Source organism: Hermetia illucens, chromosome 4 (genome assembly GCF_905115235.1).
Source record: "Hermetia illucens chromosome 4, iHerIll2.2.curated.20191125, whole genome shotgun sequence".
Lineage (NCBI taxonomy): Eukaryota > Metazoa > Arthropoda > Insecta > Diptera > Stratiomyidae > Hermetia > Hermetia illucens.
Window position 1 is genome coordinate 96,574,342 of NC_051852.1, and position 13,365 is coordinate 96,587,706.

The 13,365-nt window shown below is 36.7% G+C and overlaps 1 protein-coding gene across 2 annotated transcripts in view; it reads left to right on the plus strand.

The window, feature by feature from the left end:
- The window catches only part of LOC119653653, a 33,799-nt gene extending 24,118 nt beyond the window's left edge, over positions 1-9,681 (plus strand). For both annotated transcript variants that reach the window (XM_038058474.1, XM_038058473.1), the window contains exons 2-3: positions 4,181-5,157; positions 8,360-9,681. In XM_038058474.1, coding sequence (XP_037914402.1) covers positions 4,246-5,157; positions 8,360-9,373 — 1,926 coding nt within the window. In that variant the 5' untranslated portion in view covers positions 4,181-4,245 and the 3' untranslated portion in view covers positions 9,374-9,681. The remainder of the gene's footprint in view (positions 1-4,180; positions 5,158-8,359) is intronic.
- The last annotated feature ends 3,684 nt before the right edge of the window (positions 9,682-13,365 follow it).

The window sequence follows — 13,365 nt, forward strand, 5'->3', positions numbered from 1 at the left end:
AAAATGCTCCGAATAGAAAAAACAAGTTTTATTATTTCAAATAACCTTGAATTTAGTCCAAGCATCGATAAACGTAATTAGGACTTTTAATTTGATATTCTAAATGGTTTGTACCCCTTTTACTTGTACGAGGAACTCCTTTAAGCCCTATATTGAAATGTTTTCATAGATACCCCTACCCACCCCCTCACACTGGAGCACATAGGGTGGACAACGCTGCACCATCTGAAAGACACCCTACTCAAGATAATGTCTTAAATAGTTACTTGCGCAAACGATATTGGCACTCTGGAGTTTTGTTTATCCCAGTGCGACTGATAACAAACGGCAATATTAAAATGGAAGAAATCTATAGGCATATCATGCTCGCAAATAAAGTCTATTATCTCGTGTTACTTATGCCCAAAAACCACAACTTACACAGGAAAATAGAAGCAGAAGACATTAAGTAGCACGGTCTCGTTCTGGCAGCGAGGCGTGAACTAAACAGGCTGGAGCGAAGACAGTAAACGTCTTTGAACAACGAATAAAATGCGTGAAGTTTTATACCATATATGACAAACCGAAAGTTCAAAATACTTCTGAAAGATATAACCAGTACAACAACCAATAGAACTTCGTTGTTACACAACTCAAAAAATGCCACTTTTTACAAATCTCTGCTTTACCCTGCCTGAAATCTCAAGAGAGAGATACTTGAAAACGTGGCTTCGATAAAGAAATAATTTTTTGCTAAGCAATCAAATCAGTAACTAAAAAGGATCAATCTTTATGTGAGCCCATCGGTTTTTTCATTGAAAAAAGACATTGATCGCACAAGTTGCCGGTGGCCCCTAGAACAACGGTTCTTGTTTCGAGGCGACCCAACCTTAAAATACTTGTTCGATTCCCTGCGCCATCAACCAAAACAAGTGGTAGTTGGAGGAGCGGTACGGCACTTCAGGTTGTTGAAGTGACTCCATGCGAAAACGATTTTCTATTGAAGCGCAGGCAGGACAACTCAAACATCGTTTTCTGAGTTTGCCATTGTTTTTCGCTCGGAAATGGTTTACCGGTCTTGTTTGCCAGTTGTTTCTGACTGAAGACTGACTAACGTGAGGTTCTCGTCCAGTACTTCTTCAAGCCAAAACCGACTTCTCAGAGGACTCAAAATCAGCGCACACAAGTGCCCAAACGGCATTGTCTGTTGATGCAACAGCATTGTCTTAGGATACTACAAACATCCCATAGCTTTCATTCGCATTCCTCAGCTTCTCCACAACTTACCGAGAAGCTTGCACTCTTCCTTCATCCTTCTGCGCAATGTAGCTTGAGAGCGAAGCACTTGTTGACCTGCCTCTCATTGATATTCTAGGATTCTTCAAACGGATATTTTAACTTTAATTTACAACGATAGATTACGAAAAACACTACAGGGTATGAATTAAACCCCAGCCCACGTTCAGTTTGAACAAGCCTGCCACTGGCCCCTATCTTAAAACTCCCAAGTCATTCCACTTTCAGAAAATCTAACTAGAAATTGTATATTTTTTTACAATATTAATCTAGACACATGAAAGTAGTTAGAAATGCTAAAAATTTTAATTGAATTTCGACTCATTTCGGTTTAAAATGCACCTGCAAATATTCCCAAATAAAAATTCAACCCCGGATACTGCTCCCTTTATCACCGACCATAAAAACTGCAATTTCTCACGACCATATAAAATTAAAAAAATGAATCAGACATGAAAAAAATTGCACGATCAACCTTCGTATGTCCTCAGTCGTCCTTCGATATTAATCATTCATTCCAGGACCACTTAATGACGTAATATCAACCTGTCGCCTTTGTTGTATCTTGAATTGTGCAACTGCACTAAAGCAAAAATGCCATTTTTTATGTAATATCCTCCTACGTCAAAGATGTACTTGTTCCGAGTTGATCGGAGTCCTTCAATTTCGAAATAAAAGATAAGATCCCGTCGAGGGAAAAAAGGTTCGGTGGGATGCAATTTTTTTTCCTTCACTAGATGTCCAACGATCGAATTCTGTAGTCTCTATCTCTATTTACCATCATCGTATCCAAGCGATCATTTTTCATTCGGGATAGAACAACCTGTGAGGATATTTACGTTCCTTGGATCGCGTCTGTTGTACACATGTGCACGAAAAAGGACGAAACACATTTCGGACAAGCTGAGTGGTGCATAGAGTTGATCCTTGCGGGACGTCATCAATTTCTTTAGATCGTATCCTATTTCGGTTTTTGAATCGTATACCTGACAATGGACCGACATTAAATTGATTTCTAACTTTTCTGATATCGCATTTTTTTTAGTGTTGTAAGGGATTTCGCAGGGAATTTTTTTACATGCAATGTAAAGAATGCATTTGGATATTCAGGATATAGTGAAGGAGGAATAGAGAGAGATATGAGCATTCCGTTAGATAAGGGAGACCGTTTACAAGTAGTCGTCTTTTTGGTCTGGGAGATAGTAGCTAAGTAGTTTTCTGAGTTTGAATGTTTATCTAATCAGGTCATTATTCAACACGAGACTTCGGCTGTAGAAACCCAATCCCAGACTGAATATTGGCGAATTAAGCAAAGCAGACATGCAGAGGGACAACTGAATAAGAAATTTCAGTTCGATTTTATGTGAAATCAATTGGATTATTTAAAGCTATTATGAATAAAATCGTTAGAAAATGTGATAGCACGCCCTCAAATGCATATTTTACAGATAGCATCGTCTATTTGGTCAAACGACAAAAAACCTACACATTCCCAAAATATGTGAAAAAAATTAAAAACGGCAAAACTGCACCCTAACAAGAAAAATGCCGTTTCCCGTCACTGTTTTTGTTTTATTTTTTTTTCTTTGGGTTTTCTATTATGGGAGTTGTAATTTTGAACGGGCAGAACAGGAAGTTTGCCGATGTAATGTGCACTAGAATACGCATAGACCTATTAGGGCTTAGGGAAAGTTGAGAATTTACGAGTACGTACAGAGTTAGAATGCACATCGTCTTTGGAACTCATATCTGATATTGCAGTTTGTTCTGTGTTTCGCGGTCTGTAACCGCGGCTTTGCGTTACACGTCCGTTGTTCTGTTCTTCAGACCCTTCAGATGAATTAATTTCACCATAAAATTTGACATGAATGCGGGAGAAATGCGTTGATGCATAGCCGAATTGTATGAGCAAATCATGCAATTATGTGAAAGAATAGGAAAAGTAGTGGAGGATTGGAACAGGGGACGTTTTTTGGGCAGTAATACAATGATAGGTTCGTTCAGTTCTTCTGTTCGCAACCTGGCTTTATCAGATAATAGTGCATAGTTTTCTATGCATATTATTTAGAAAGGAAGCTATTAGACTAATAGACATTTACGAAGGAAGTAGTTGTAGAGCAAGGGCTGCATTATATGTGAGCTTCCAAATATCAGATTCTAGGATTTCTTTCTCAATTGTCTCCGGAAAAGCATGTCAGTTGTTGATTTGTTGATGCTAAACTGAATCCCATCCATTAGCTTCGGGATTTCTTTAATTATCTGCAAACATAATGGCATCAATAACAGAACATCGGAAGCCTCCTTTTGCGATTTCTTTTTGTTTAGAACCTACTTAGCATGCACGCAATAAAAGGTATTATATCGGCTTTGCATTCCATTCGTACCATCATATTATCCTTCATTTCTCTAACACATCCGTCGTTATTTTGCCCTACAATTACCCTAGTTCGCGATTATTGCTGTTAACGCCAACATCATACCATCAAACTACATTGCCATTCGTGGCTACATATGCATGCAATTGATTCGTATCTGCGACAGGGATAATTACTTCAGTTTTCAGCCGTTCTTCTACTAACTAGACTGACCAAGTTGACAGGAAAAATCAATTTTTATAAGCGATAATTACCCGAGTTTATTGCAAAATTATGATAGGAAACAAGCTTTAGTTATTGAAGAGATAAATTGCAACGGAAGGCACGAGTATCAATTTTGAATATGAATTTTTCCTAGGAGTCTCCGCTGACTTGTACATTGTAGCTCAGTTACAGTATAACATATCTCTTCAGGAATTCAAGTCAGATATCATACGTTCTTCAAAAGTGGGATACCTTCTAACTTTTATATAAAAAATATTTGATCGTATCGTATTCTAATTAAAAGTAAATACTTTATCTTTTCACAGGACTTTACGCATATCATATCTATTTCCAAAACGGATACTCGCAAGAACATAAACCTATATCAATCATGGGCAGCAGCGACGCTCAAACCTATTGTCTAAGATGGAACAATCACAAAGCAAATTTAGTGGAGATCTTGGATGCTCTTATCAAAATGGAAAGTTACGTCGATTGCACCCTAGTCGTCGAAGATCAAATACAATTCAAAGCGCATCGTGTGGTTCTTGCCGCAAACTCGCCATATTTCCAAAGTATCCTGCAAGATGTTCCTATGGATCATTGCAGCATACTCATTCCAGGCGTTCAAGCATTCGAGATGCGTGCCTTATTGGAATACATGTACACTGGAGAGGTGAATGTAACCCAGAGTCAAATTCCAAAAATCATGAAAATTGCGGAACAACTGGAAGTGAAAGGGCTTTTCGACATGACTGACTTCAAAGAAAAATTCAATAAAATCGACGAGACAGGTCCTAAATCCACACAACAAGAACCAACAACTCCACCTGCAAGAGAGAGTGGAGAACAACATCAGTCATCTCCAGTAATAGCCACATCAACAACAGTGACCCCCTCTCAAAGTTGTAGTTCCTCGCCACCTTATAATTATAAGCCACCTTACTCGAATATTTATGCCAAAAATTCGGATCCATCAACATCAGAAAGACAGAATCCTGTACCATGGCCTCTTTCCCCGCATCTTTCGTCGGGAATGCCTAGCGCCGCGGCTGCAGCAATGTTGAGCTCTGTGTATGAGGCGGGTCCTGATATGAATCCATTAAAAAGAAAAAAGATCTCATCAATGTCCAGTATGTTAATGTCACGTGATACGCCCATATTGAGGAATGTGTTGGCCCAACCACACGCCGCTGATTCCTCGCAACCGATGCCGCTCGTTTGTCAACCGATTAAGCAGGAAAGCCGACCAGAAAAACTACCTGTGGAGAATTGCAATGGAGCTGATTATAATATGGATAAGGTGAGTGTCTGTTATTTGCTATACTTTTCCTCTCTACAGTTTTATCTCCATATTTTATTCGATAAGTTGAAAGCCAAATGTTATTAACACACTTTAAAATAACGGTACAATGCTGCAGTCCTTCATTTCTACTAAGCAGCTTCAGAAGAAATTACGAAAAAATAAGCACTAATAGGAGAGCGATTGAATGTCAAATTTCTTGTGAAATTTGGAAAAAATCTGAATAAATTCGTGAAATATTTAGATCCGTTTATGGGGATACTACACTAAAAAGCGGAGTGTGTGGAGTGAACTCATCCTTCTCATGAAGACCGTAAAGACTTCAAAGATAATCCAAGAACGGAAAGTGTGCTTTTTGGTACCCTATTCACAATTCCAACAGTTGCTAACGAGTTACCATAGATTACCATAGATTTGGGAAAATTGTGTGTGCATCATAGATTTGAGTTACTGGTGGTGGTGGTTTTCGTATTAAGTTTTTAAAAATCCCTTTTGCAAGTGCCTACTAAAGTTGCTTGAATTTGATGGATGCAATCATCCCAAAAACTTCACTTACTGCATTTTCTAATATTCTTGATGAAGAAGCATTAAACACTGCATGGAAAATTCAGACGAAACGATAATGTTTTCTCAAAAGAGGACACAATCAATTCGATGATAAATCTTAAAGAGTATTCCAATCCCTTCGTTTTTTAAGAAGCTTGAATTCTGCTTCTGATTTACTAAGAACTGCTTCATCATCCAAGATTAAAATGAGGTAATTCTTCACAGAATATTGGGTTGACAAACATCAATAGTCCTTCAGTACTTCATTTTAAAGTCATAGGCAAGTGAAATGGCAGAGCAACGTTGAAGACAATTGACTGTGTATATAGGAATGCACTTTTCTTCAGAAGTATGAAGCGCCCACCGTATATATATTTGTGGGCCTTGTTGGCGACATATGTAGGTTAAAGCGCATAATCTGGGGGTAATAGTCTGCATTGACCCTTTAGGTAGACGCTGTTGAAGTATCTGTAGCGTCAATCAGTTTCACTGATAATTATAGTAAAAGACAAGCAACTCAAATTTGGAAACATTTTTGATTTCGTAACACATTCAATTCACTTTGTGGTAGATCATCAAGTCGTCATGTTCTCCCTCGCATCTTAAAAAAAAAATACGATAGTCGGTCTTACTCCATGGATCATGTAGAATCGAACTAATTTCACACTCGTCGGTTGTATTGTATTTATTGCCAGAGCGCTGGCACCCCCAGTGATAACATCATTCTAGATTTTCCAAAGTCATTGAGACAACTTTTTGAAATAAGTGATGAATAATAAAAGTTAACAATCAATCCCTGTAACCTACCCAACAGCTTGTGGGTGTACAAATGCACTTTTTCTTCTTGGCCTTGGCCATTTGAAGTGCCATTGTCCAGGACCGCGTACTCAAGACATCTGGAACATCTTATATTATTGTGCGTACACATTCTTGACATTGTCCAGCTAACTTTTATACTACCAGCGTTAACTTCCTCCAATACGAGTATGTTAGCGTTATCCAATGGAAAATAGTGACCTTGCTCTATTACATGTTTGTCAAAAGCGGAATTTATGTGTAGGCTGCCATTTGTTCTAACACCCGGGGGTGGACTAGCCGTTTTGTCTGCCCTACATAAACCATCTCGCAGTCTGGGCAGAAAATCTTGTATATGCCGCTTTTTTCGTTACCCCCTTTTCAATCCTTGACCGATTGCATCCAAGTCCTCAATAAGTATCGTCTACTGGTTTCCAGTAAATGTCGAATTCAAAGTCCCCTTTTTTCCAAATTATTTTTAAATCCTGGAAAGGTATCTTCCCTTCATTTTCGATCTTCATGGTGAATTCAACGATTGTTCCTGTTTCTTCCCTTTTGCTGATTGCTCCACATGTCTGATCCAGAATCTCTGAAGTGTGCCAGACTCCTCGAGTTCATTCTCCAGATTCTCCATAAATAACTCGTATAGCAGCGGTGAGAGTATGTTGCCCATTGCTGCTTGATTACTCCCCTTTAAGGTAATCAATGCAGTCAAAAGCTTCTGAGCAGCTTTTTCCACAAGTCACGTTCAATAACTTGTCTAGCTAGCTTTCTTCAAACTACAATTGTAGTCTATTAATTTTAGGCTGAACTACAAGTAGCAGACGAAAATCTGGCCTATCAGTTTCATCTTTTGTAAAATTCTGTGGCATTTTATTGTCTTCTTCGCCCTTCCGTATCTTCAAGAAGACTTCCTGAAGCGGGGAATTTACTCTATTGAATATTTAATTCTCTTGAGTATTTTTGTCTTACGTCAGTTTGCGGTTCGAAAACTGGTCACTGAGAGCTCTCCTGCATTGGTGCCTTCAAAAAAGATTATTTAAAGAAAATTACATGGTTACATTTATACATATGTAAGTTATTTTTTTAACATAGTCGCCATCTTTTTCGATGCAGCTGGTGAGGAAAAGGTTCAGTTTTGTTATGCCTGCATCCAAAAAGGTTCGCGACAGCTCGTTCGTCCACTTCCCCACCTTTTCCTTCACCACCTCGTCCGTTCAAAACACTTTTCATCTTCAGGGAGGTAAACAGATGGTAATTTGAAGGCCTGATCAAGAAAATGTGGAAAGCGATTTAGAACGTCTCATCCAATGAAGTGCACGACTTGCTTCGTTTCGTTTACCATGTACAGTCTGATATTGCCATGCAGCTGGCAGACTCCCTTTGTCAGGACCCCGTCTTTAATTTGAAACCCCTTTTTTCAATTTTTTTGGGAGTTCGCAAAATTTGACATGATTTTTTTTGGCTAAAATTGTGGTTTTGAATTTCTTTGGCGCAGAATGAAAAGGTATGACACAACTTTTGAAGCTGTCCTTATTTATTATTTATTTCCTAGACTCCCTCTTAAAATTTTGTCTCTGCTTTGAAATGCTGTTGTTTGGAGATCTTTTGTTTCTTGGTCTTCTGCTGACGATCTCTTTTTCATCTATTCGATTAAGATACTCAAACATTTATCTTAATATTGCATTATGCAAAGTTAGAATTTGAGATTGAAGTAACTGAACTCTATCATTGAATTCTTTTGCGCAATGCATTATAGAATATAAACATGGAGATATTTTTGAATTTTTCTGGTAGATCTTGATTTCTAAATAAATATAATACAATAATAATAAACATTTGTTTTTTTTTGCTTTTACAGAAGTTTGCTAAGTACGAAGAGCCCCATTCACCATACACTGATAAGTCGTTTGAGGATGACTGTATGGACATGCCACCAAACTATGCAAACGACTCCCGTTTAGCATCATACGTCCCACAGCAACAACAAAAACCGGAGTGGAAAAGATATAAACAATACACAAGAAGCGACATCCTTTCTGCTATTGAATGTGTACGTAATGGTATGAGTGCATTGCAAGCTTCGCGAAAATACGGGGTCCCATCTCGTACTCTTTATGATAAGGTCAAGAAGCTAGGCATAACCACCGGTCGCCCGATGAATCGAACTATCAAAAGAAGTCCTAGCAATGGAGGAGCTCAGAGTGGTTTCCACTTCAGTTTAGGTGCCGCAGCGCATGCTTATGGTCCGAACGAACAAATTCTGCAACACATTCATGAAGCTAACGAAAGAGACAAAGAACGCGAACACCAGCTTCCTGCGACGATTCCTCACCCAGCTGCTGCTCTTCTCGATCCTGCATTTTTACAGCAAGCATTCGAATCGCGAGGTGGAGAAATTGCTAGCCGCGATGCCTTGCATGCGATGGCTCTTGCGGCGGCAGCGCATGCAGCTGCTAATGGCATATCAACTAGTCCTGGAACAAATGGCAACACTCGATCTCCTAGTCCTATGAGGTACACTGCTCGCTCGCACAGTCCCGTTACAATTCGAGAAAGAGAAAGGGAAAGGGAGAGAGAGCGGGAACATCATCAGCATCCTCCGCAAGACGACGAGGATGAAGATCAAGTTGAAGATTTGTCTGTCGGCGCTCGAAAAGACGCTCAATCACCTGTACCGCATAGCAGCCCCTCAAATGCATATCAACGACAGCAGGAGCACAGGCATCAGCAAATTTTGCAACATCATCAACAGCAAACTGGCGTTATCGTCCCTCCGATGACGAAGCTTCCATCGAATGGTGGAGAGGATTACTCATCTGAAATGAAACGGGAGCCACCTTCAACGGAAGAAGCAACAACGACGAGGGAATAAAGACTTTTTTTTACTTTTAAGTTAAAACACAGCAGAACATGCATCTGTAACGTTCCTCATTCAGACACAATGTAAGTCTACAATTATTTTATTTTTAGAGAAAATCTTCTAATAGTGCAATATATAAACGTGAATTAAAAAAAGATTTGAATTGTAACTAATGGATATTTTTCGGGAAGTCAGATTTAGAAGGTTCATTCTGCTTCATACTCGCTGACAAACTTTTACGTAGGTTTAAGGAATTGGGATTTAAATTCAATTGAAATTTTTGAAAGGCAAACAAATGCCGCAACGTTTAACGTCCGAAATAATTGAAGAAAGAAGAAAAAGGCAAACAACTGAATTTGATCCGCGTCTCATATCGAATACATAGTAATCGGGCAGCAGAGAAATTCTTTTTAGTATTTAATTATTACACTACACTCTTTCGCAAAAATATTCAAAAAGTTTCAAAAACAGCAAAAAAATATTACATGTATGTGTCTGCATCAAATGAACCACCGATCGATGATGATTATGAAAGCACTTTGAAAATTGTTAAAAGGTTTTTTCTTTATTATTTTATCATCATTACTAAGTTACTGCTATTATTACTATTTTTATGTATTTAGTAAATGGTTTTATTTTGTTTTAATGTAAATGAAAGTGATATTTGTACAGTATAGTAGGAGAGAATATTAAGTGTAAGTTTTAGGATAAGGTTGAGGCAAATGGAGAGCTATAGCAAACGTTCTTCAAGCGATCGTAGGTATAGGAGAAAAACCCAACCCAGTTTTAGAATAGTTACCAACAAATTGTTAAGGAAAAGCAACTGGTACAAAGATAAAGTTTACAACAAGGTTGCGATTTCAGCTGGTCAATTTCAACCACTCCGATCTGACCTTTTGCTATTTATCAGTGATAAAATTGCTACTGTTAACAATAAAGAATTTGATTGAAAAAAAACTAAGCAATAATGTAATTTCTGCTCAAAGTAGATTTCATATATTTTGTCTTCATATTTATGAATTTTTACTCAGATATTCGCACATTATTTGTTCCGGATCTAGATTGGTCTTCTGGAGACAATTTTTCGCAAGACATGCTCTAATTTTTCTCTGGTAGGGTGTCCTTAAGTATTTGATGTAACACTTCATGAAAATGCGCAATGCATACATTGGAAATTGTCCCTCAGTTTCTCCTGCAAAAGACAATGGCGAGACAAGGCCCGATTTGCACTTGCTAATCATATCATTATTCTAGAACTGCAGCACATTTATCGTTAGAATACAACACAAAGCAAACTGTGTACAAAAGAATCTTGCAATTGTAGAAAATACGTTTCTCTATTCGAAATACGTGAATGATGTGAAAATACCAAGGTAATGTAAATTTGCTCAAAATATATCTTTCGTTCGTGAGATAAAGGAACACAAAAGTACAATCGAAAAGTGCCTTTCTTGAGGCTTAACTATTGCATTATGGATGCAGATGTCAAATGTATTACCCGTAAATGTTAGAACTAAGTTTTAAAAAAAAGCAGAATAAAACGAGCAATGAAAAAGTATCCTTCGTTAATAGAATGTTTGTATTATAACTGAGAAGTATATTTTAACACTTGATACATAAAATTGCAAACTTTCTTAAATTGTTAATATCACCGTGTGCCTAAACATCACGACCCAGTAGAGTAGGTTAAGGAAAAGGTAGATTTCCGCTGCTTGAAGTTGACAATGAAACTGCTCAAATAGTAATAACTTCAGGCACTTTTGTAAAAGCTGTTCTTTCAATGCCATATCCTAACGAAACTGGAATTTGTAATAAAGAGAATATAAAACGAATAATAGTTTTTATCATTATTATGCCATACATAGGAATAATATCCCTTAGTTCATAAATATTTTTCTAAGTCTATTGCAATTAGTTATAATTTATTAAAAATAAGAAACTATAAAATTGAAAAACTAAAAAAAAAATTATCCACTTTATTACGGGTCCCTAGAAAATGTAGTACATTTTACTCTAAGTTGCTTTCAAAAGAGACAAGGCACGATAATATTATTTACTGTTAATTAGTTACCATTTTAGTTATTTTTTTAAATAAACCGATAGGTAAATGAAACACGCAAATAACATATAAGACTGATGTTACTTTTATAATTTCTATAAAATTAATTTTTTTTAAATGTATTTTATATTTTGAAGCACGAAGTAAAACTCGTTTTTTTACATATACACCTAGTTATTTAAGTAAAGTTTTAACCTGGTGGATCGTAGGATATTCCTTTTCACATATACGTAATGTTAAATCACGCTGTTTAGTTTTGCTCAGGGTTACTGATATTGTTTATATTTGGGTTAGTGTTTGATATCTTGTTCCTTTTATTTGGTTTGTGCTGGTAGCGAATTGTGCCTTTTATTTCGTATACTTCCACCGCTATTTTTCCATTATACTAAGGGCATCCTTTGCCATTTTTCCATATCAGATTCCGTCCGTAAATGTAATCGTTGAGGCCATGCCTCATCTACAGTACAAGAATTTTATTTCTTCTCTTCCCAACTTTTGTAAAATACAAGCTGCCTTTTATCCCCAAGTCTTCATCTATCCAAATACATATCTCTATAACGTAACTACACCTCAAAGGACACGACCACCACCAGCGCAAGTCCATTTCAAGACTTTAGCAACTCTCAATATCAAAATAATTTTCATTTTGTGTTCACTCAATAAGACTGACTGCTAGACATAGACAATTAACATTAAATTATTTTTCTCAGAAAGAATATATAATACCTCACTATTTTAATGGTTACTTTTATGTACACATCTGTTTGAAGAGAAATTGTATTTTTCGTTATATTATCCATTTTTTAAGTAAGACATGTATTGTAAATTTGCATAAATCCATGATACACATATCAATCCAATTAACATCCTCCTCCCCTGTTTGAACTGGAGTCAGTTGGACATTAGAATCCTCCAATATTTGAAAATAAAAATCTATTCCCGTCAGCACAACACTTGGCAACTTTATTATAAATTATTTTGTTCTGGAAATAACCATTTCATCATATCCAAACTTCGATCGAATAAATGAAATACATTTCAAAAATTGTTTCTAGAGGAAGTAAGCACTTACAATTTTTAAAAAATAAGCATAAGGTACCATACGAATTCTAAAATTGAAAAAAAATTCAAATTTGAGCTGGGGCACTGCAATAGAATCTGCCTGCCGGGCTTTTCAATCTAAACTAATTCATAACGAAATTTTGGGAAATATTTAGGGAATATAGGTAAAATGTTAACAATAACGGCACTTATACATTTCTCAAGACAGATTTTGTAAAAAGAATTAAAAAAAATATGTTGATACGTACTGTCTTAGATTTTTTAGATATTCTTCGATGATTTCTTGGCTCAGATAATATATCTGGCGGAAATAATCAAGATTTTCGTATTTAATTTAATTCATAAGCAAAATTTGGACGAAAAACAACAACAAGCACCAGACAATTGAGCATACAAAATTAAGATAAGAGGATCTTAGCAAATACGGAACGATAACAACGTTGTAAAATGATTAATAGAAGATAAAGAGAGAAATTGATATGGATTTTATCTTTAAAAGTTTCACATTGTATAAGAGAATGAAAAGATGAAAAGATACAAAAATTGTATGATTTATTGTAACGCTTTACTGGATATAAATGGACGAACGAATATGCCTTATTGACTGAAAAATAAAATACAAACAATTAGTTTTATTATATATATACGTTTTGTGTTTTTTTTCGTGATTTCCATAATGATCTTCTCATCCTATGTAAACATGTTGACGATCGGAAACCGGCGTTACGTTTCTAATGGAGTGAAAATTTCTTTTCTTCGGTTGGCCTCTTGGTTGTTTGTGTCGAGCAGACCAATCTTAGCTAGTGAATTCTCGTCAGCACGAATTGCATGTCCATACCATCAAAAAAGTGCACCATTACCCAATTCGTCACTAAATGAGCTG